We start from the raw sequence: 25265 nt of genomic DNA on the forward strand, positions 1-25265 counted from the left end.
AGAAATTGCCTCCTTCAGTGATAATCCATTCTTTTAAACTACATCTCATTCTTCCATTTCAGTTGTCTGTGAACGTTTTTTAACCAGATACTATTTTTTTTTACCTCATTGACATGGAATTATCAGCTAAAACTGCAATTTGTGTGCCTGAATTTTCTACTGATGTCTATTGGTTCGATACTCTGCATTGCAAAAATATGTTGGAATAAATGTATAACACATTCTCAACACATTCTATAGAGCAAAGCATGAAAAATAATGCTATTTATTTAGTCTTGAGAGCTATTTAATGGGAATTATATCACTTCAGTCAATTCAAATAATCAGTAAGTGGTTTCAGCATATGTACGTTTTTGTGCAGGTCAACTTCTATGTAAGAGTGAAGGCAATTTATACCCTTGGTCACAGTGTATCTCTGATTGCTCTCACAACAGGAAGCATAATTCTTTGCCTTTTCAGGTATGTATTTTTCACTAGTAAATATACACAACAATAATACAGTTGTAATCATTGTCTTATTACTTATTGCCCAGATTTAAAAAAATAAGAGAGAAGTATCATTTTTACATTGTTCTCAAACAGATGACAGTAACGTAATACTAACATGATTTTTGCCAGCACCGGTCATTAAAAGGAAATTCAAAGCACCTTAGAAATTTATAGACATTGCAATCTATGTAAAGAGTAATCATTTAGGAATGAATCGATACAGTACTATTTATTTCATTTTAAAAATCAATGCATCAAATTGTTCTTGAAAATAAGTAGGATGCTGGCCTTAACCCCAGACAATTGGGCAGCCAAGTATACTTTGCCCTGAAAGGGACAGTGATTCTTTATAGGCAATTTCAATATAGTATTTATGAAGGTAGTTCACTCACCCCTGAGATACATTCATGTTTGCATTTAATCAGTAAACTGTCTTTGTTGTATTTAAAAAGGACATTAAACAACTTTTCAGATCACACTGACTAAAGGAGATTGGGTAGTTGAGGAGATAGTTAAAAATCACTGAAGTCACTAAAGCAGTAGAGTTGTGAAAACTGACTTCATCCAGCAGAATTAGGATTTAAACTTGGATATTGCTAAAGCCAGACATTATGAAAATTATGCCTTGCTGAATTGGTATGCCCAAATTATACTGCATTTAATCGTGAATATATTCAGTATTACTTTATGAAAGAAAACACAGACGTGAAAAAGAAGTGGAAATTCTTTTTCAGGTACTGCTGTTTAACTTCATTGTATATTATATCCGGTAGAACAGATACAGCCTCAAGCCTTTCCAGTTTAAAATATCAGCACAAAAAAGGCAGAACCATTGGATGAGTAGAAGGTGATTTTTCATGAAAGTTTCCATGCAGTTGCAGTTCTGTGCATCCCTTTACATTTCTTCCGAAGACGATTCCCACTTCACTTGATTTTATTAAACCTTTGGGTAGGCTCTCATTGTTAATATATGCGAAGGACAGGTTTAGAAGCATTGCAAAACAAAAGGATTTTATCTCCAGATGATCTTCTCATCTCAGAATGGAGTGTAATGTTTAAACATTAAAAGTAATAATTCTGATTTAGTCAGAAGTACCTTTACCCTACTCACAATGTAAGTTCATTCATTTTGAATGTCTGATTTTTAGCATATCACGAAGTTTTAGAAAATTGAAAACTGATTTGAAAGAAATAATATTTTTCTGGTATTTTAAATCATGTTTGGGTTTTTTTTTCTCAACTCAGAGTGAAAATGAATTGTAGAACAGCATCTTTTTGTGTAACACTTAGATTCAAGTTACTTACTATGCAGCTCTTAGAATACTTCCTTCAAGGTAACTCCTGTATAGCAAAAGCAAAAACAGGTCAGATTCTCTAATTAGCTGTAATATGTGTTTCTTACCAAGAGGAAAAGTATGAATATGAATCATTTTTTTCAATAAGATGTGGTTTTTTTGTGTATCAACTGTCTGTCAAGATTCAATATAGTTTTCTATCATGAGTCACACTGAATAGGACAGCAGCTTTTGTTTTGCTGTTAAAAAACAGCATTTCTCTGTTACTCTGAATCATCGTACCTAGCCCTAAATAAAAAAGATTGTTTGACCACCCCCTCTGAAAGGTTGATTTGACAGCCTTTGGAGACATAACGTTATAATTTCATATACTGAAGGGGATGAAAAGCTAGTAATCTAAGTTAGTCACGAAAAATATTTTCTTCCACTGCCATCTTCTATGTATTCTGCAAGTATTGAGCTCCATAGAATAGTCTGTTGCTGTCCAAAATGTTAGTAGTAGTATTTCAGCTTTTCTCAGAACCATTTTCATCAAAGGACATGTACAGCCACAGTAATCAGTGTGTTTTTTTAACAGCTGCTCTAAGTTCAGCCTGGTATTATGTCCTTTGCCAAACTGCAGGCTAGCAAGATGGATTTGTCATTTATTTCCCAATGCTCTCTCTAACTGTGCTTGTGTTAGTCATTTCAGAGCATGTTATTTGGTGTTCTGTAGAAGTGTTCTTCAAAAATAAAAACATGAAGACCACTTAGAAGCTGGCATTGCGTACCACTGGGCTAGCTGTAACATCCTATTTCATCTTAATTCCTTCATTGCTCAGCTTGCTAAAATGTCCTGGCTTCTGGCTATTATCCAGATACAGTTCACAGTTCTGATTTTGACCAAAAAAACCACCTCTCAGTAGCTTGGTTTCTGGGGATTTGCTAAAACAAATTTCTGTTATATGGGATGATCTTGGAAAAAACGTGTCTTAACTGAAAAGTCTTCAACTTAAAACTAACTTCTTCTGAACACTCATTCAGTTAATTGGAATATTTAATTTGTCATTTGTTTGTGAGTCTTTCACATGGCTGCTGAAGAAAGCTAAACACGACTAAAGAAGATAATTTTTACATCCCACTGGACAGAAAGAATCGGCAATTTAATGCCTTGCATGCATTTTTAATTGTTCTGGCACTGACAAACATTGTAAGATAAAAAGCCACTATTATAGAGAAATGCAGGAATTAAAGAAATTTAAAAATAAAACCAGAAAAAAATTGATGAGAGCGTATTTGCAATCTATGCAGATTAATAAAAGTTTTATTTGAAAACAAACAAAACCACAGAAAGAGAATGAATCGATAATTGGTGTTTACTGTCAACTTATGTTAAAGTGGGGGAGAAACCATTGGGATCTTTTCGACTGCAGTGCTGAAAAGGATTTAGAGATCATTTATTTATATATCTTGGACAGCATATAATGATTATGATATTGAGATGATGTTAAAGGAACATGAGGCAGCACTGACAGTATGATGGAGGAGGAAAGAGTAGGCTCTTACTTAATGTTCCTGTGACTAAGAAACAACCAGAGATTAGTAGAAGTGTGCAAGAGGCATTCTGTCTTGAAATCTAAAATGACTGTTTTTAAATCTCTCCTTAGAAAACTTCACTGTACTCGGAACTACATCCATCTGAACCTGTTCCTCTCCTTCATTCTAAGAGCAATCTCTGTTTTAGTCAAGGATGATATTCTCTATTCCAGCTCCAACACAGCTCACTGTCCAGAAGACCAAACCTCATGGGTAATAAACCTCATTTACTCCCTAACATAATACTCTTGTGTCACTAAATTGTCCTCCTGATGCTTGTAAATATTTAGGAATACCAAGCTGTCAGTGTAAGCAGGTCTATAGAGAATATAATGACTGGCCAAGTGATCTGTTAGAAGCACACAGAAGTAAAAGAAGCAGAAGAAAGAGAAGTTGTTGCTTTGTTTGTCCTTGTGCAGACAGACAGCAGGTCATCTACCGAAACAAAACACAGCCTTCTATAGCTAAATACAATTCAGGTTTTTCTATCATTCTGTGATCTATAATTTTGGTTTACTCTTTAGTGATAGATGCCTTCACTGTTCAGCATCTGAAAAGATGTCTAGTACAGGATTAGCTGCAGGAGGAAGGGAGGTTGTAGGTCTTGTAGGTTTCTGGTACATAAGAACATAATTACATGGAGTGTGTGTGGTAAATATGGATTGGAATTTTAAAGAGAGAAAATATTTAGACATTTACTGCCGATTTGGTTGTGAACAGCCATAAACATCAAAGCAAATTTTCTCATGCATTTTGAAGTATTTAACATTCTCCATATTATTAAATGTTCTGACCCATTCCTGGTCTGCAGTGGATATCCTTTCCATGGGTACAAAGTCCAGAGGTCAGATTAATTCTACCAAACAAGGTGACTAACTTAAGCTGTTTCTCAGGGCTTCTATCTTTCTCACTGGGAGGCTTAACTCTGATCCAAGGCTTTCTCTGGACATGCCTATGTCTCTTCATGAGCTGTAGAAGTATCAAATGGTGTCTGTCTTACATCAAAAACCTTACTCTTAGACATCTAGAGTTAATTGAAATTAATTCAACTTGGTGCTTCTATTTAGATTTCTGAATGTAAACAGGCAGGTAGTGTTAATTAGAATGCATTATCCAGGACTATTGATACTAAAAAGTTCTGGACCAGCAGCTGGAGTCTGGGTTAACCTAGGGTATTTCACATAACAGACACTTGTGTAGACAGAGGTATCAACCAATGAATAAGTATATTACCTGACTAGGGATTTGATATACTTGGAATTTTAACAAAAGCAGTGGGTGTATAAGTAGTATTTAAAGGGGGGGGGGGGGGGGAGGAGAAAAAAAGTAGACAGAAGCCGTAAGCTTTGTTTAGTCCACTTTGTTTAGTCTGTTGCATTCACCATATCATCCCATTTCTCAGCTCAGTCTCAGCAGGAGTGTTTCGATGTTCAATTCACACATCCCAGATTCCTGCTGAGAAGGGCTAAGGTAGTAGCAGCCAACACTGTGAAACATCAGCAGTGCAGACCTCTGAAAACTAATGCTGAAGATTAGCACAGAGACTACAAGTGTACTGGGACTTCATTTTATGTGTCTCATTAATTACGAAACAATAACATTTTCTAAAAGGAAAAGATTTTTTAAAAGTCCATTCAGCTTTTTCTTCTATGTCTGCTTAAAAGATTCAGCATATAAATTTATAATTTTCATTCCATTTCCAGCTTAGCCTTTAAAAACTCATAAAGCAATTTCATTATTGACTTTTACTGTGTTAGGAAGACAGATGAAATTTTATCTTATTTATTAGCCACTTAGTAGACAATCACTCAATCTAATAGCCATTTGTTAAGTATTGAAAATTTATGCATTTATTGATAACCACCTTCTTTTGCAGTATTTGTATTATGATATTTTAAACATTTCTGAGTTTATTTGCTATGATTATGATAGAAGCAAAAAAAAAATTCTACTGAATCTGAGGGTACCATATGTAAGATGCTTCTCCTGGAGAGAGATGCATAATATATAATAGCAGAATAAAACAGTGTCTTTCCTGCAACAACTCTGACCCCTGTTCTCATATTTCAGGTGGGCTGCAAAGCTATTTTGGTGTTTTTCCAGTATGGTGTTATGGCGAACTTTTACTGGCTATTAGTTGAAGGACTTTACCTCCACATCCTCCTTGTGTTAATATTCTCCCCCAACAGACACTTCCCAGTCTATCTGCTGATTGGATGGGGTAAGAACGTAAACGCTGTCCAATAAAATGATGTATTTTCATCTCTGTCTCAGGTTCAGTATCTCACATGGATGTAATTGTACAGTTTCTGTTGGATGATTGATGCATGGGCATGACTCCTTGGAAACTTTAGTTCCCCTCATCAGCTCCAGCATAGATGCAGCCATTTTGGCAGGGTCGGGGGAACAATCACAAAGCCTCTATCCTCATCCCTTCTACACAACCATAACTGGTAACTTATTCTTGGTTGGCTCTGACCTTTGACAGTCTGTACTCCTGACAATGCTCAGGAGTTTGAAGGAACAGGATGTTGTGGGTCTGCCCTAATTTTGGAGGAGAGAGAAAGTTTAGCTGCACAGCCACAGACTGTGCTGTGCTACTTGCACTTTTCAAATGCCCAATAGTATTTTCCATCTGTTTCTAAATACACTTGTCCCTTTAAATTACAGACAGTGCAGTGAGGTAGGGACAGAGTAGGATAAAGCTTCCAGTAGTAAGCGATCGTAAAACACTAGGTATTGCTTGGAAGTTACAATAAGCCAGTGTATGGGATTGGATCCTTATGAAATGACTTACTCTTCAGTTTTGTATTGTAGTCCTTGCAAATACATTGGGAATGCTTATGCTGTATCTGTATCCCTACAGGTCCCTCTGACAGCTTGAAAGACACATAAGGAAGGCTTTGTGTATTAGCGATTAATTAAAACTATATGAGAAATATAACCACTTTTCTGCAGACTTTGTAACACATTGCTTACATCCTAGCTCATCAGATGGGTCTCAGACTCTTACTAAACTGTTCATTATATGCTCAATATTTGGGAAATAAATGGTTGCTACTAGTCTGAACTTTCTTATGATTTCTCCCTTTGCTTCAATTTCAGGAATTCCTACCATATTCATAATTACATGGACAGTAACACGGATTATTTTAGAGGACACTGGGTAAGTATGCTGGGGAGAGCAAGCTGAAAGCCTGCAACTGTGCCAGTACTAGTCGTGTTTTGTGTGTGGTGGTATTAATACAAAAGTAGTTTGCTTTTCTGAAGGAGACAAAACTTCAGTAAAGGGGTAGATGTTTAGAAGCCCTTCAGCATTCATCTCATGCTTCCTATTTACTTTGAAATGCAAAGTGTAGGAGTGGTTAGAGAGAGGTTATAACTGATGTTACCCTTTGAGACCTACATGTAGAGCTGTCTGACTTGAAAGTCAAAATCATACTTAAAATAGCAGTGGTGGTCCTTGGATTCTGTGCAGCTGTGCAGAACTGGGCATCCTAATTTCATAGAATCCTGGACTCATTAAGGTTGGAAAAACCACAAAGATGATCTATTCCAATCAACCCATCACCACCATACTACTAAACCATGTCACTCAGTGTGACATCTGCACCTTTCTTGGAAACCTCCAGGGACAGTGACTCCACCACCTCCTTTGGCAGCTTGTTCCAATACTTCAGCACTTCTGACAAGAAATTATTCCAACCTGAACCTCCTCTGGCACAAAAAGCCATTACCTGTTGTCCAGTTGCTAGTTACTCAGGAGAAGAGACTGACTGTCACCTCCCTACAACCTCCTTTCAGGTAGTTGTAGAAGGAGATACAGTTTCTCTTGAGCCTTCTTTTCTTCAGAATAAAAAATCTCAGTCCCTCAGATGTTTTTCAAGAGACTTGTGTTCCAGACCCTTCACCAGCTTTGTTGACATCCTTTGGACACGCTCCAGAGCCTGAATGCCTTTCTTGTAGTGAAATGTCCAAAACTGAACACAGTACTGAAGATGTGGCCTTACCAGCGCTGAGTACAGAGCAGTGATCACTTCCCTGTTCCTGCTGACTACCGTGTTTCTGATAGAGACCAGCCTTCTTGGCCAGCTGGTCACACTGCTCGCTTATGTTCAACTGTCTGTCAGTTAATGGTCCTAAATCCATGAAGCTTGCCAGCCACTTTGCCCCCAGCCTATACTTTTTTAATAAGAATTTTAGTTAGTACTCTTTTTTTTACCAAGTCACTTTACTGGATGGAGGGCAATACAAAAAGCATAAGAGGAAATACAGCTGATATTTGCGAGTCTATAAAAACTGTTTATCTAGATAGCTGAAGGTGAATTCACTAACTAGCAACACAACAGACTGAAATCTAGAATTCTTTTGGTATATCTAAATTATATTTCCAGAAGAGAAGTGCTGTAATGTAAACAGAAGAGATGTCTTTAGGTAAAGCTATGACTAACTAGAGCTGGGCCTGACTCTTGGCATGGAAAGGGAAGATGAGATTCAAATATTTTTAGGAAAACTGGAGTTGCTTCCACTGGCCCTATGGAATGTGGGATCATTCCTAGCTAGTGAGACAAGCAGTTATCACACTCCACTTTCTTTGGATCTGGCTGATATTTTTTGTTCAGTACTGCTTTTAAACTGAAAAATCATGTCGTAAATAAATTCTGTTTTCTTTGCAAGACCTTTAACTTGTAAACTGAAGGGTAGCTCCTTTCACCTTCATCATTACTATCTCAAAGAAAGTTTGTAGGTTACTGCTGTTGCTTAAAATTACTCTATCAGAGCGTTCATCCTCAGAGTATTTATACCAGAATTGCTGACAATAAAAATTAAATTTTCAGTTTTTCAGACAAAATTTCAGGTTCCGTCTCATATTTTCCTAAACCAGTTCTAGCCATCCATAACCTAAATATCCCACAGGAAATTATGTCATTTCAATTGTATTTGTCAGTTGTGTTAGATCTTCCTGCTACCTAGAGGCTGTTGTTAAGTGCCTTCTGGAAAAGTGTCTTGTCACAAAGTGAAACTAACTTGGTTTTCCTAAAGGTCAACATCTTCCATAATTTCTAATGTAATGGTCTGGTGCCTAGTATTACAGCTGATTTGAATATCTGTATTGAAAGCAGGGAAACAAAAATAAAAAGCAGAAAAATATTAAATTCCAAATTCTAGGATTTGTGATTTTAATGTTCTTGGACTTTTGTATAGCAAATACTTCACTTCATAGATCTTGCTTGCCAGATGTTATTAGTGTCAACACGATTTTCCCTCTTTTTTTTATAGTTGCTGGGATACAAATGAGCATGGTGGTCCTTGGTGGGTTATACGAATACCAATTTTAATTTCTATTATAGTAAGTAAACTTTGAAGCATGAATTATATATCAGTCCAGCCCTGTGCAGTGCATATAGCTATTACTCTTTACTGCTAGTTACAGACAAGCAAGAGCTCTGTTTTAATTCACTATCAGAGACATGTTATGACATAAAATACTGAGGCCATTAAGATTTGTTGCCTTCAAATTTTGTCTGCCTTCTATTAAATGAACAGTTGCTTTTATTTGTGTTTTGTTCTTTCTTTAACATTGCTCCTTCTTATGAGCCTGGGGGAAGCAAAAATCTAATTATACTTTTCAATGAATTGCAGATTTGATTTTGCCTGTAAATGGATAGCTCTGCAACTGAGAATCTAACATTATTGCAGCCATAAAAAAAATATAGTCGTGTATATCTTTCTTTAATTGGTAGCCTAATGCAAAAGAATACTGTTTGAGTATGCTTCATGGGGCTTTATGTGGAGCTCATTAGAATTACTGGAGTAGCATAATAAAATTCCTGTTCATTGTGATGGCCGTGTAATTAAATTTGTGCATAATAATCTATTGTTTATGTCAATTTCTGAAAGTAGACACAGTGCAAATTAATTCATTTCAGATAAACGTGCTTTAGTTGTAACATTTGACGTTAGGGCATTGTTAGATTATACAAAATTTCAGAAGCCTAAATGAGGCCACAATTGACATTTGGGCTTTAATTTTGAGAAATCTTCCTATCATTTCTATAGTGTCTAAAGAGTCAGCAGCATAGCGTGAAATGGCATGAAGCAAGGGCTCCAAGAAATGTTTTAGTATACAAAGAAATAGATGTGCAGCAGAGCTACAATGGGAAGAGGATATGGGTACCTCAAAGGAGATGGAGAATGGGAGATCATAGAATCATAGAATTACTCAGGTTGGAAAAGGCCTCAAAGATCATCGAGTCCAACCTCAGGAGATGGTCCAGAGTAAACAAAATACACTGAAAGATGAAAGCAAAACAAACCACTTGGTGTTTTCAGAAACATGAAAAAACATATGGAGGTCCTATGGAGCCTGTGGAGGTCCTATTTATACAGATATTTATCCGAGCTGAGACTTTATGTGCCAGAAAGCAGTACTTCTCCAAAGTAGTTCTAGATGAGGAAACAAAAGTTATCCAGATGTACACTGGCAGACTTGAATTCCAGCTGAGTAGGAAATGCACTGGGAGAAAATGAAGAACTGGTTAGTCAGTAAAAGTCCATTTTACTATAACATGTGGGCCTGGATCACGAAGGCAAAGGAGGAGCCATGCTGGTTTTTTACCGGCTCAGTACAGTGGGACTGTACAGCATACAGATACATTTTGCAGATGATCTTTTCTGGGTTCCCAGAATCCGTTGTCACCTTGCAGAGATGTCTCTTGTCTTAGGCAGCATGTTTTAGGGATCAGAGCAACTAAAGATGAGCAAGTGATTCTTCTTCAAGTACTGTGTAAAACCACTTCCTTCTCTAATTAGATGATTCTCTACCAGTTTGTTCAACTACATTTTGCATTTGGGGAGCTGTGAAGGGAGATTTCAGAAGTACAGGGAGTACAAGGCAGTAATATTCACCTTTTCCTGACAAATAAGTAAAACATACTGTTGGAGCATCAGCCCACAGTCATCCCAGTCACTGTGGCATCTAGAATGTCATTCAAGTTTACTGCTGTATAGAGTGCATGCATGGAGTAAAAGTAGATAATAAAATGCCATGTAAAATTGGTCATCAATGCATAAGAATACTGCATTCATGGTAAAGCATTTTCAGCATACATACGCAAGTATTTCCATTTACTTTAATAAAAGTAAATAAAAATTGATAACACAAGTCTTTGAATAATGAGTTCAGGGCTGCCTGCCATTCGTCAATGAAAATGCATCATTACAAATTCTTTGAAAAGGGGATGCAAGAGTTACAGCATTTCTGAATGAAGGTCTGATTTCCTGCATCATACTCAGAGTCTTCAGTCTGTTCTTGAGGACTGGAAAACTTAGAATGATGGAAAGGACGATCAGCAGTAACAGATGATTTCAGCGTTAGGAATGACAAAGACATATGCGTAATTAGTGAGATGGATATGAGAAGATTCTGAAAGAAGCTGGATTTTGGTAAAATAAAGGATAGTAGAGTAACACCAGAGTTTAAAACTGTCGTAGACTGTCTTATTTGATGGCATGGAGGAAAAGCACAGATGACAGGTTATACTGAAAATCTTCACTGTTTTCTACTGATTTCTGTGCTATATCCAAACACATTTCAGTGTTCCGAAGGTTATATTATCTATATGCTTATTATCCAGCACTAAATAGTTTTGTGAAAGCAAGTTATGAAGTCACTTCTCTAAGTGGGAATAGCTGCAATTAATGCAGTATGTTAGAAGCCTTTTCTGGCATCACCTCTTGACAGTTTTGGCTTTGAAAAAAGTTAACTGGCAGGTTGCCATACTTCATGTTGTATGCATTTCAGATTTGTTTAATTAGAGATTCCTATTCCAGACAGTTAATTTGGAGTGCCATGCATTTGGCAAATTGCTTCCATAACTGCCTTCTTCATACTTCCACCGTATTGAACTCCTTTCATTCGAGAAAGAGTGGTTTTCAGGTAGAAGCTGTACTTCTTTTAACTACAAAACAGACAAAAAATGTTCATCATGTTATCTCATATAGTAAATAGTGTAGCAAACTAAATAGCAGAAAGAAGCAACATGAAGACAGTTTAAATGATCACTTAGGCAATGTGTGTAGACTCAAAGGGTCAACAACATCTTGCTATTACTCCAGTAAAGAGGCATCAGTTGTCTTTGTCTTACAGTTTGTCTGCAATCACTTTATATTCTCATTTTATCTGTTCTCCATTCAACAATATACATATTATATCCTATTGAAAGACATCACACTCAAAGGGTTTTTGTAGAATCTCAAAATGGTTAAGGCTGGCAGGGGTGTCTGGAGGACACTTTGTTCCCTTTAACTGGGTTTACAAACTCAGCAGTGTCAAGGAATGATACAAACTCCAAACAAGAATGCATGTTTTTCATTAATCCAAGATTGTTCTTACAGAGTGAAAGTGACACATTAAAAACACAGACTTAAAGGTAATATGTGTATGACAGTCAAGAATGTGAGTCACCTTTTTAAATTTTGCAGATGATTTCATGCCTCAGGAACCAAAAGGATGAGAGTTCATTCTTTGGTGGAAATTATTGAGGTCTGTCAGGAAAAAGAAGTAATTCTGCTCTTGTGCATATTTTCTGCAAATGTAGAGTAAATAGTTTTCCTATTTTTCCCTGTTTTGTGGATAGCAAATATATAAGGAAATTGAGGGTTCCTTGTTCACAAATAATGGCTCCAGTGCACATATCTGTACTTAATGTGTATCCTTCAGTCTGTGCACTATATTGTGGTATTTAATTCCACAGATTTAATCAGCAAGAATACTGCCTGCTACCTATTACTTTTACATACATAACCAAGCCAAACTTTCAACTCATAATCTGCCTGAAAAATATGTGTTTACTTCATTAAAGGCCTGTGTTTTCTAACATACCAAGACATCTAGGAATAGAACAGCTAGGGAACGCAAGATGCCAGAAGCCAATGAAGAAGCTATGTGAGTGAGAGTTTCAATCCTGCTGAGTGTTAGTCTTGCATGTTCTAGACTGATCAGGGCCTGAACATAACTTTTTTTCATCCGAGTGCCTCCATTCTCCTTCCATGAAATGAGATGGTAGTCTTAGTGTTCTATTCTAGAATGCTGTTAGGAGAATTAAATATTATTCTACAAGAGTCTGATTTCTTCAGTCATAATGTATTCATCAGTACCCAGGACAGACATATGGACCAGTTCAACCTTCTGTTCTCCTTATCTAGGCAGAAAATAATAAATGTGAAGATGAGAGGCAAGAGAGGACGAAAACTGCGCACAGAACTTCGGTTGTTCTTTCACTTCCAGTCGTAGATCCAAATGACAATTCAGGACAATCATTGATTGCACTAGATCCCATCCACTGTCTTGTCCTGCCAAGAAAACTGTCTTCAGTTGAGATTTCAGATGTAGAGCATTGTTGACAACTGGGGCATTCAGAGGCTTTTCCGGACTAAGACTAGTAGCCATGTAGAGTTGCACTGGACATAACAAAAAGTCAATAGATTTAACTATGTAGAACTAAACATGTTCTGGCAGGAGGTACACAGTGCTGACTGCTGAGTTGATTACTCTGATTTGATAAGCTGCATCTTAAATGGAGAAGTCTGAAATCATCATTGCATCTGTTTTCTTTGTAGGTGAATTTTATACTTTTCATCAGTATTATAAGAATCTTACTCCAGAAGTTAAGATCACCAGATGTTGGAGGAAATGACCAGTCACAGTACAAGTGAGTCATATTTTTAAGCATACTATATAGAATTAAACTAATCTCTATAAGATTTACTGGACTGAAACCTGCTACTACTAGTTTCTGTGACAATATAATTATGTATAATTCAAAAGCTCCTCATTTTAGATGTGATTTAATAAAGGTTGTAATGTTATGTTTAAATAGAAAGTAACATTTTTTTTCAAACACCATACTCAATAAAAAACAGGCAGTTTCCTAAAGACCAACAAGCTTCTCTTGAATCTGAGTTTAATTCTGTAAAAGAATATACTTATGCAAAAAAAAGTACGAGAAACAGTATTTTTCTTTTAATGTATAAGTATTTCATTTCAACACAAAAGTTCTTGAAATATCAAAATGTATGGCTTCAACCTATTTAAAAGCTTCCTTTTTCATTTATGAAACACTTCTTGTTTTAATATTTAAATATATTTTCAGAAGAAGTTGGAAGGAATTTGTTCCCATAAGTTGTTAATAGGAAACAGAATGTGCTTCATAGACCTACTCAGTTCCTTTTTATTTTTGTGTTATTGAATTAATTGAATGCATGAGAGAATTAAATCAACCTAGTTGAAATTAGTCACCAAAGTATTATCTAGCACATTGACATACATAAGTATATATGGCAGGAAATTTATATGTGCATATATATATATACATATATATATGCAGGAAAACTACTCAAGTTTCTTTCTTGTGAGAGAAACTTTGTTTCCCTGTAGTATTTTGTAAAACAAAGCATTCCCTTCCTGTCTGTCCCATCATTTTCCATAGTTGACTGCAGCATTATTAGTTCTGTTACAGCAGCCTGATTCTTCACTGTTCACCCGTGTGAATTCTTTTCTTTTACCAATTGATTGCCTGTTTAAGTTTGGTTGGGGTAGTCATTAGCAGATTAACCAGAACAAGCAGATTAACCTTATCAAGAAATACTGTTTCTACAGAGCAAATCAAAGGTTTGGAAGGCTCATATTTCAAAATCCAAAAGTGCTTTCTAAAATACAGTGAAGAGCAAGGCTATTTTTTCTGTGTCTTTCCTTCACTAAAACAGAAAGTATCAGCTAGAAAATATTGCTACAGGAATGGAGTGAAAGTATGAGTATAAAACAAACACTACCCATTTCAAATCATCACTTTCCTTCACTTCCTGTGTCCCATTTGTCTGTACCTGGTTCCATCCTTTTTGATGCTCATTTTACTTTTGCAGTAGGAAAGGTTAAATTGAAATAAAATCAGTTTTCCACTTCACTTGGGAAACCAGGAAATTCACTGCCATCATCATCTCCTTCGGTTGTAAATGAATTTCTTCTGCCAGAGAAACCCTGTTGCTACCACTTACTGATATCACTTTTAAGTATAAGGTTTTTTTACTATTCTCGAGAAATTTTGCTGTCAGAACTGATTACTTCCACATAAACAGATGTAGCCTCTGGGACACTATAAGTGAAGGATGGCCATAAGGACTGACACAGAAAAAATAAAACTGCTTGTAATACCTTTACCATTCTAATAATGTGGGGGAAATCACAGCAGCTTCCTTTCATTCTTGAATCCAGTTAAGTTCACCCAGAGAATGATGAATTATGGTACTCAACATTAAAACTTCTTGAATTTTGAATTTTATCTGATACCAGACATCCATAATCATGCATGACTGGTCCTCCATAATACATAAAACTGATGTCATTAGAGTGAAAGGAGTGACAGATAAGGGATAATTAGCAATTCATCATTTCGCTGGTTTCACAGGCAGTTTGTCAAAACTGTCCTGCTTAATAATGAAAAGTTCACATTCTTAACTTCAGTGGTGTCTTGTGATAAATTACATTTCGGAATTTATAACATTAACATTTTTTTCATGGGTATTTACTTCACGTTATCATTATTTGGGAGGTAAATCTGAAAATTCTGATTTAAATCTCACAGCTGAGATTATTCTGGATTGCATTTCCTTGCCTACTTTGTGTATGAATTGTACAAGTATCCTTACAGGTGCCAATTTAAAAGACACGAACCAGAAAATACTAACTTAGGACATAGCATCCACCTTTACACAAGAACTGTCTGTGAAATTTTGCAGGAAGGCAGTATGCCTTTCCACTCTCAACACTTCATGGAGGTGCTCAGGGACATGACTTAGTGAAGGGCTGTTAGGGCAGTATGGTTAGGCCTAAACTAAGCGATTCTATGATTCATGCAAGGAAAAAAATGTCTGAGAGGCCTAATAGCCTCTTGTGAGACAGGCTGGGAACTTGCTGTGTGTCAAAGAGGCACAGCAGAGGACAGGTTCTAAATCCTACTGCTGTCCAGACATCAGTGGAAAAAGGGTGCTTTGATTTAGAGAGACCCTGGAGCCTTCACCAGATTTTGGAAGAGCACAGGGTCAGCAAGATCAAGTAGAGCTGCACACATTAATCTATAAAGGTTACTATGTGGATAATCTTACAGCAAGCTTGAAAGGAAAACAGTTTTTAGTAAATGTCTCCTTTAGCTGTTGATAAAACGCAAGTCATGTAAGGATTATATAAATGAAACTGCATTAGGTTCTTACCTTGGTAAAGCAGGAGCTTACTGTTAAACTCTGGCTTTTTCTGCTTCATCTACCCAGGAGACTTGCAAAATCCACGTTGTTGCTTATTCCATTATTTGGAGTTCACTACACAGTGTTTGCCCTGTTTCCTGACCGCAGTTCCAACAATTACAAAATAATCTTTGAGTTGTGCTTGGGATCTTTTCAGGTAATTTCTCAAGCTTTTATTCAAGTTTTACTGACTTAGTTTAGTGCTGCATACCAAGTAATGAATATTATTTTCTGTTTCTAGGGATTGATTGTTGCAGTCCTGTATTGTTTTCTGAACAGTGAGGTAAGTCTCATTTTTATATTGAGGATGTTGTTTTCAGTGTGTGTATAAATAAGTGCCTCTGCAATTCCACTCTATGTAACATGTAGCTGTTTTGGAAAACATTTGAATTCCTGCTTATAAAATATACATGTTTCTGTGCAGCAGGAGAAATCAGTGTATTTGGATGAAGAGTTAAGAGTCCTTTGAAATCTAATTCCTTACAAATGGCAGTGCATCTTTACTACATGTGATGTGATTCTGGTCCCAGTACAACTTATGTGAACTGAAGTGGGATGCAGGAAGCTTAGAAATTAATGCAAAACTTGGGACAGAATTTAATAAGTATCTAGGGTATGATGTTAGCATGTTAGCTACTTTTTAAGGTGTGATACATGTTAAATAGCATTCAGTGTGTGTCAGGAGGAATCTGTCTGAAGAAGACACCTGCTTGCACTGGGAACTGATATTCTAATCTACTACTGTTCTGGTCTTTGATATTCATAAGATGACTGATTTGAGGCTAATCATTTCATTTGATGTTTTAAGTACAAGTTACTAATAGCTAGCAACTATTTCAATAAAAGCCACTTGTGGCAACATAAGTGATACAAATCTGAATTTAAAGGTGGCCATGGGGTTTCTCTTCACAAACAATGTAGGTGCAGTTTTCACCTCAGTACTGTAAAAAGTGGTTAGAAGTTGTTCCCAGAAGCCCCCATTTATTAGCCAGTAAATGTGGAAAAGTTCCTCAAGTAAAAAGAATGTTTTCATTTTCATAGAATCATAGAATTACTCAGGTTGGAAAAGACCTCAAAGATCATCAAGTCCAACCACAGCCTCACCATAGTACCCTAACCTCACAACCCTCTGCTAAATCATATCTTTGAGCACCACATCCAAACAGCTCTTAAACATATCCAGGGATGGTGACTCAACCACCTCCCTGGGGGACTTATTCCAGTGTTTAACTACCCTTTCTTTTGTGCATTTTCTTTTTAACACAGGTACAAGGAGAGCTGAAAAGAAAATGGCGGAGTTTGTGCTGGAAGCAGACAGCAGGCAGAGACTACAGACTGCACAGCTCCATTTCTCGAAATGGGTCAGAAAGTGTTTCTCAGCTTCATCGGAATTCAAGGGCTCAGTCATTCATGCAGACAGAGACCACCATGATATAAATTACCTGGGTTCCCAAAACATGCAAAAACTGTGGGATACATTTGTAATATGCAGCTTAATGTGGTATTTTTTAAAATGTACAGTTTATTGCTTTGCTTTTCTATATGTTGGTACTTGGGAAATTGATTTGTGCAGTCAACCAGGTAATAACAAAGGTACCTGCCCCATGGATGGTTTCTGTTCTTTTCGTCCATGACATTCATACTAGTTTTATGTTCTCTTGCCATGTATTAGCCATAACTATTCAAAAACTCATTTACTGTGAAGGTCCCTTTTGCCTCCAGCCTGTCTGTGAAACAGAAGTGTGGGATCCTATTCAATGTAAGCTGCTTTGGTTGAAAAGCTTATGTTGGGAAGCAGGAAAGTTTCTTAAACTATATTTATACTTAAGGTAATATTTCTTTCCTTAAGGATTAGGAAATTCGTTCTTAATTATGGGAAATAAAAGAAAAATAAAGAAATGTGAGGGTATAATTAACCACACTGGGAGCTTAGTGTGCTAATCCAGGAAATCATTAACTTTACAGAGAGAGGAAAAAAAAAAGTAAGGCTTATTAGCTAGTTGTATGAATCGAAGAGGTTATTTCCTACAGTTTGATTCCCATCCTGTTGTCCCCTTTGAAACTGTATGTTTTTTATGTTCTGGTGCAGAACATAGGACTGCCTTTGCAGTCCAAGGCTGTTGTAATCGTTTTGATTAAAATGTCAGCATTTGCCAGTAGTGCTGTTCTAATCACCAGTCGTACTTTTCTGTTTAAAATCAAAGAGATTTGTGTTGATCTTTTATTAAACAGTTTTGTGAAGAGCTGCTTGACTAGCTCCTTGCTAGAGCCGTCTATCATAAGATGAACAGCCTCGGAGAGTGTTACCCATTGAAAATATCATTTTTATTTAATATTTTCATTGAATTATATCTCTAGAACTACATACTTGGCAGCTGAAACGAGAGATATTGCAGTAACGTTAGAACTCCCATTTAAGGAATAATGTAAATTCTCTTAGTTTGATTCTATTCTTTATCTATTTGAGCTGATTTTAAATTCTGTTGCAGCCATGACTCCAAAAAAATAAACACAATGCCTAAAAATGACCATAAAAGGCATAAATAGAAGGGATTCTCAGCTACACCAAGCCTCCTATGCAGCCACTTTGTGAGAAAAAAAAACAAAAAACAGGGAACTGACAAGTTCTTATAAATACACACAGAACATCTGCAGTTTTAAAAGAAAGAAATGATGTTTACTTCTCATGTTCTGTTTAGCCATGTCCACTCTAAATGACAAGTTTTGCATGAGCACTGTTAATTGATAGCAGCAATTGCCCTGATATCTCATATGATAGATCATATGAAGCCAGCAGAATCCAAGGTCAGTAATACAGCCAAGGAAAGGGAAGAATAGTGGCAAGGGTATGTCTTGGCAGGCATTCATGTACACTGCTGAAAATGTTAGCGGGAGTGCAGTTGGCAGTCATCAGAGTGTCTGTACACCTCTTGTTCTGATTTGATTTAGCTATTTATTGGTCAAACACAATTTGTTGTAATGGGATTACTCTGGAGTAATACACAGTTCTGTCAGATCAAAGACAGGAATGCCCCAAGACTGCCCCATGGGCAGCACTCATCAGTGTTGCATGACACAGACTTTCATTGTGCTTTATGCAACGATTTGCATGTCTGTAAAGACTCAGAGGGAAATGTTCTCACTTCTTTCTACTTCCAGAGAATTCCCACATCCAAATAACTTCATGCAAATTTCAAGCATCATCCCGTCATCGTGGAACTTGACTTCCATCTGCCTTCTAACACAAAGTCCGCACTACTCTAAAATGTATGCAAAAACTGAAAATCAGTTTGGTGAATCTAGCATTTGTTCAGTATTTCACATCTTTACAATGCACTGAAATAGATTTGTCTTGCATTAGATTTTACACAGTGCAGTGGAGGCAGATGGTCCAGCTGGTGACTCTTCAGAGCCAAAAGGACAACACAAAAAAACATTTGACTCTCTCATCCCTGAACATAGTTCATATTCAGTCATAGCAGCATCAGGGGAGGAGGTGGATGAAGCAGTGCAGGTGTATGCTGTGCCCGTAGGGCCCTGTGACGTAGTTCTACTCCTCTTCATTCTTTTACTGCCTTTCTCACTTTGGTTGCATCAGGATCCAAACTGAGTCATAAAGGCTCCAGATCAGGAATCCTGCTGGATTATATTCCCACTGAAAAGCCAGTAGCACATTATGTGTGCTGCTGAGTTAACTAAACAAGAATGGTGACAAGATTCTCTCTTGCACTGTACTTAGTGGTTGTGCTTTATTACCTTGGAGCCAGGCAGGCAACACCATTCATTTTGAGTCAGGGACACATGGACAGCTTACTTCCTAGTTGCTGATGGTGATCAGAGTCTAAATATATAAAGTTAACTTAAATTTTCCTCTTCAGAGGTGATGATTTCAGGTAGGTACTTGATATACACGGGTGAAATTTATTTACCCTTATTTATGCCCTAAAAAGCCTAATGTCTGTTTCTGAGCTAAAGACTCGTTTTAAGTGCCTTCCATGTTGGTCATAAAGAAGTAGGCACTAGTTGTAGGTGAATCATCCCATGTTCTGATAAGCATCTACAGCACATGAACTGAATCATGCTTTTTTCCTGTGTTTACTATAAAATGAGCTGAGGGTAGGGTAGAGTGGAGTGAAGTAGAATAGAATAGAACTGAATTGAACAGAAATGAACAGAACTTAAGGATTTCTCACCCTACGTCTACAGTTAGGCCTCTCCAGAAGAGTCTGTTCAGTTGTGTTGCTAACAGTTGATAACTAAATATGCTCTTTTATGCCACATAAGCTGACTGACAAAACTTGTCCTCCCATAAACGTTCATATGAAGGCAATGAATGATTCCTACCTACTGCATTTGGTGAGATGTCCCTGTGGTTGACTGCCCTCCATGATAAACCCAATGGCCTTATGACTGTATTAAATTGCCTGGGTTCAATCTTTCAGCAGTTGTTCTTTTCAGGTGTTTGTCTTTTTGCCTTTCATAGATGGGTCATACACTAAAACAGAGTGCTTGTGAATACGAGAAGTCTCTTAAATTACACTTGAAACCATCTTAATTTCCTAAGAAACTAAACAACTCTAAAATTCTGAATCCAAGGCATTTCCTCAGATGTTTTTTCCTGTTTCCCTTCTTTGCCTCATCCAAATTTAGAATAGTTTCATCCACAGAAAAACAGCAGTGCTGGTTTCCATGAAGGGTTGTGTTTTACATGTATTGCAGCAGCTACTTTAAGCATATGTTGGGACCGTACCATAGCGTCAGTACAAAGAGCCTTCTAGAGTCAAGTCAGAGGCAGCTTGCCCCACTGTGTAGCACTTCACATCCTGACACCCCCCAGATAGGTTTCCCTCTGCCTTTAAAGTGATGAAGAGGAAAGCTGAGCATCTCAGCAGACTGTGCAAACTGTCTGACCACATAATACAGGAAATACTTCTACAAGCAAAAGTTCCTTCACATTACCACACGTGCCTAGATAAGATGTGGGCCATTAGTACAACCGCCTTGACATAGCCAAACAGCAGCAGGTAGTATACAGTGCTCAAATGAAGACCATCAAAACAATAAATTCTGACATTAATATTATAAGAGTATATCAGCACGTATCAGTAAACCCGTGTGTCAGCTACTTAAAAAAGCATTCTTTGATAGGATTTAACCATTCTGCGTTTAACCTGGTTCTGCCCAATGATGACAGTATGTTCGTACCATTTCCACTGTCAGCTAAAACAGTGGCTGAAATGTCCCCAGATCCTTTATTCCCCAAAGCACCATAGTAAGTTTCTCATAACCTGCAGCTTTCTCCCCCCTCCCCGGAGCATCAGTATGGATATTGCTTTGGAATTCTCTTTTGTTGTTGTTATAACTTTTAATCTGTTGAGTGCAGTAACAATTAAAGATGATGTAAATGAATGTGATTATTTTTTACAAAATGTACAGAATATGATGTATAGATTAATGCGTGTAAATAGATTTCCTTTTCATACTTTAATTCACTAAACGTTTCCTCTGGTTTTACTCTTCTTTTTTGTTCTCAGTGTCACACACCTAACAGCCCTCTCTGTGATGCAGTATATAAAGCTGTGAACAAACAAGTGTTTACATCTTCATGCTATCAGTGATAATAGTAATTAAGAACACCACAATGAACTGAAGAGGAGTCAGAATAAAAAGTTTAAAGATTTTGCACAGAACTTCCCCTGTATGTCCATATGTGCGTGGCTGGCAGTGATGGTCCAGATTACTGCATCTTGCCTGAATGTGTTGCCTGGGTGTCTTTGAGAAGCACCACATAACGAACCTACCACAAAAATAAAGGTTATGTAGAGGGAACACTTTATATCTTAACTCTTCAAGGGAAGAAATATATATCTGTTTTCATGTATCTACAGTGTGTATTCTTTAGAAAACCAAGTGCATTCAGAAAATAGATCTTAAAACTGGAAATGGTTCTCTGGCCTTGGCAGCTGAGGACTCCTAAGTAGTAGGACTGAAATTGAATCTCACAGGAAAAGCCAAGGCTGCCGCTGCCATGGGAGTGACACATGGAGAGGAACAAACGGGAGCAGGGCTCAGTGCCAGCAAAAAAGGTGAGCTTGAACAAAAGCAATCCCAACAAAGCATGGACCTCAACAGGCAATAACACCCCACAGGGACAAATGAGAGAGAGCTGTTTTGCCATCCCTCATGGGCCAGGGAGTCTGCTTCCTCCGGTGTTTATCTTTGGGCATTACAGAAGTTAATGTTCCTGGGAGGGGTAACTGATGAGAGCTGAGCTGAGCTCTCATCCTCTCCCAGCTCACTGATGCACCTTTGTGGTCATTATATCAGTCTGAACTCCTCTGCATTCAGTCACACTGGGGAGGAATCAAACCCAACTTCTGCTCAGGAAAGGCAGCAGCCTGAGCCCAAAGCTGCAATCTGTGTATAGCTTCCCCACAATGCTGTGCTTGTAGTAGAGTTCGGGCAGTAACTTAATGGGGAAGTCCTGGCTTTCAGGGGGAACTCCTTGTGATATTGTGTTAATAGGAAGGTCTCCACATGCCCAACCAAAGAACATAAAAATTCTTAATGACAGAACATAGTAGCATTTATAACTGACAGCATTTGAATATTTTCATCTTTTCCTAACAACATAGGCTGGAGTATATAGTGGTATTGTTGATATGAAGTTCAGGTTGAAATACTGCATCAAAGCATTTAATAAGTAAATATATATCAAATCAAACTAGTTCTATATTTTTAACAGTAAAAATAAAGATTTTTCTAGATATATGCTATAAAATACAGCTGGTGCTCTGGGTTATGCAATTAAATACTAATTTTAGCTTTGGAACATGAAATCAAAGAGCCAAGCTCTATGTTGAAGTCCTTTATTTCTGAGCTGGTGCCTCTGTAATTGTGACTGCTTTTCAATACAAGCCTATTGATCTGTGAGCTTCTCAGTCCTGAAAGGCTTCATTAACCAGCAGCCACTGCTCATCCCTGATTTCCTACTTACATTCTTCACCTGCTCCTAATGAGTGCCTTGGGCTTTTTCCACCTATCTCTGTAGGATATGAAAAATACTTGGCAAATAATGAATGAATCAATAAGCAAGTTTATAACAATGTAATTAATAATGGATCCTGACTACAGGGAAATATTTTGTTATGCAGAACTGTATTCATGAGAAGAAAATTGAAATATAATCTAAGTACTATAGAAAATTGTGCTGTAAAGAATGACTGTATATTAGGCAGCTGGTGAATTAGACAATTAGTCATTCTTGCTGATTCTGCCATTCAGAGAAGTATCCCAACCATACTGCTACTGTTAGAGAACACTCAGCTTGGCCTTTCTCAACAACAAGAACATGAAGAAAAACTGTGCTTCCCTCACACACACATCATCTTTGAAGAACCATTTTAATGATTTTGCCCACAAAGGCCATAGCATCCCATTCTGTGACCACAGGACAGAAATTAGTAAGTCCAGGTACTTGGAAGGACCATTTTGACTCGTGGAGTTAATATATCATTAATGAGTTTAAAACAATCCTTTAAAAGGCCAGTGTGTACCTGGCACAGTCTGTAGCTCTGGCTACTTGCCTGATGCCCTGAAGATAAGATGACCCCAGCTTGGAAGACAGAGGCAATGCTGACTATATTATGCAGGCTTGATTTGCTTTTATTTAACTTTAAACATCTCAGTTAAGCCATCTATTTATAAAACCCATTTGGGGCTGATTACAAAGCCAAAAATCCAGCCTGAGCAGGGATGCTGCCTTTGGGAAAGCCCATTCTGTCCCAGGGCACTGCAGCCTGAAGGGGCTGCAGCAGGGACAGCCACAGCCCTGTGCTGGGGTCAGCAAGCCCTGCAGTGCCACTGCCCCTCAGGCACTTTTCCCTTAACCTGAACATACCTATAGTCAAATGTTTGTCACACATTATCTGTGACTTAATTTAAACCAAATAATCACTACTGGGTTCCACTCCTGTGACATACGGTATGAAGGTACTTTACAACCCCCGCATAAAGGTCAGGTATTGGTTGACATCTCATAAACTGAGGCTGGAAACTAGAAAAATATTTCAATAGAGGACCGAAGTTTCAAAAAAGCCTAATAGCATCTTGAAAAGAAAAAGTTCTTCATATGACTTAGAGGAGGTAATACAGTGTAAGTCTAAAACATCAGGGCATTACACCTCATAGCCCCTGGCATGTCTCCGCACTCCTATGCGACTACAGGATCTTAACCATGTTACTGTGTCCAATGTTTCTGGGAAAAATAAAACTAAATAAGATTAGAAGGAACCTACAAACTTCTCCACATCAGAATTTTAAACATAAGTGAATCACAAAAATGCTTGAATTTTGATACTTTGCTGATTGTTATCATAAGGCACTCTGTTAATGCTATCATTAGACACTTGCTTTAGCCTTAGATTCAGTCTGACATGGCTCCATTGCACCTGAATGAAGAGACGGTACTGGTGGCATAAATACTCTGGAAGAAAATTTGAGTCCTATAAAGAGATCTTTAGTCTCAGCTTAGCTTTCTTCTCCTTTTTTGTGCTCTATATAAAAGACTAGCCTAGAAAAAGTCTTCCAATTAACTATTTGTATACTGGTCCATGAATAGTACAACTCTACTTCTATATATGTCCCCAAAATGTCTTTGATGAATAGTTTGTTTCCTCTGAGTAGTAATTATTCATCTCAGCATTTGGCAATGGTTTTGAGTGGTTTTTAACTTCCCTCATGCAATAAATGTGTCATCGGGTTTAAAAAACAGTGATTTATTTGGATAATCTGGATACTCAAGTGTTTGGTTGGCTCACAGGGTGGAAAGTGGCTTCTGACATTCCGTACTGACTTACAGTTGACTGCTTTAGTGCATTTTTCTTAATTTCAGATCAGCTCCAAGCAGTAAATTACAGGAAAAACATACAGAATGATTTTTGAGAGTTTGGAGGGGGGCGGAAAAAAAAGGATGTGCGTTTAGGGAATAAATGGGTTCAAAGCTAAGGGTTTAAGGCAATGAGATTGTATGTTAAGAAAATGGAAGAGCTAAAGGAAAACTGGTTTGAAGGGTCACATGTGGCAGGAGTTGGAAAAAAGAGGGGTGTGGTAACTTTGCTAAAGAGCTCATTTGAGTCAATGTTGGGGCCAATGTTCACGGGGAACTCTGAATGAGCACTTTCCACATGCATATGGCATGAAGATAAACTGGCAGCTAAATTGCCACAAGTGTACACTGCATATAGAACCTGAACAGCTTTGCTCAGGTTTACAGTGAGTTATACAGGCTGAATAGTTCAGATTTTTAGGCATAATCCACCTATAAACTGTATTTTTCTCCTTTGAAATTGAAATGTTGCCTGTTTTAGGTGACACAGAGGACGTTTTTTTTTTTTGTCTCTCTGCATAGGAGAGAACAATCTTTTGAGTGAAGAATGAAGTTGGGGAACACTAAGATAGAAAAGGCAAAAGTCTTTCACATCACCAGACCAAGAAAGCATTTTTACAGCAATTATCAGACAAGGTAAGACAGTTGGGAAGCATTTCATATAAATCGTGCCTCTTGGTCTTATCACCAAACTTAAACACTGTGACATTAACTACCACAGC

General features: G+C 37.4%; 1 protein-coding gene across 1 annotated transcript in view; it reads left to right on the plus strand.

The window, feature by feature from the left end:
* VIPR2 (vasoactive intestinal peptide receptor 2) overlaps nucleotides 1–21485 on the plus strand; it is a 51044-nt gene extending 29559 nt beyond the window's left edge. Inside the window, exons 5-13 of the mRNA XM_072329811.1 lie at nucleotides 362–459; nucleotides 3431–3572; nucleotides 5430–5580; nucleotides 6465–6525; nucleotides 8640–8709; nucleotides 12981–13072; nucleotides 15684–15813; nucleotides 15898–15939; nucleotides 16923–21485. Of these exons, the coding sequence (XP_072185912.1) occupies nucleotides 362–459; nucleotides 3431–3572; nucleotides 5430–5580; nucleotides 6465–6525; nucleotides 8640–8709; nucleotides 12981–13072; nucleotides 15684–15813; nucleotides 15898–15939; nucleotides 16923–17093 (957 nt within the window). The 3' untranslated portion in view covers nucleotides 17094–21485. The remainder of the gene's footprint in view (nucleotides 1–361; nucleotides 460–3430; nucleotides 3573–5429; nucleotides 5581–6464; nucleotides 6526–8639; nucleotides 8710–12980; nucleotides 13073–15683; nucleotides 15814–15897; nucleotides 15940–16922) is intronic.
* Nucleotides 21486–25265: the final 3780 nt, after the last annotated feature.

Source organism: Excalfactoria chinensis, chromosome 2 (assembly GCF_039878825.1).
Source record: "Excalfactoria chinensis isolate bCotChi1 chromosome 2, bCotChi1.hap2, whole genome shotgun sequence".
Classification (NCBI taxonomy): domain Eukaryota; kingdom Metazoa; phylum Chordata; class Aves; order Galliformes; family Phasianidae; genus Excalfactoria; species Excalfactoria chinensis.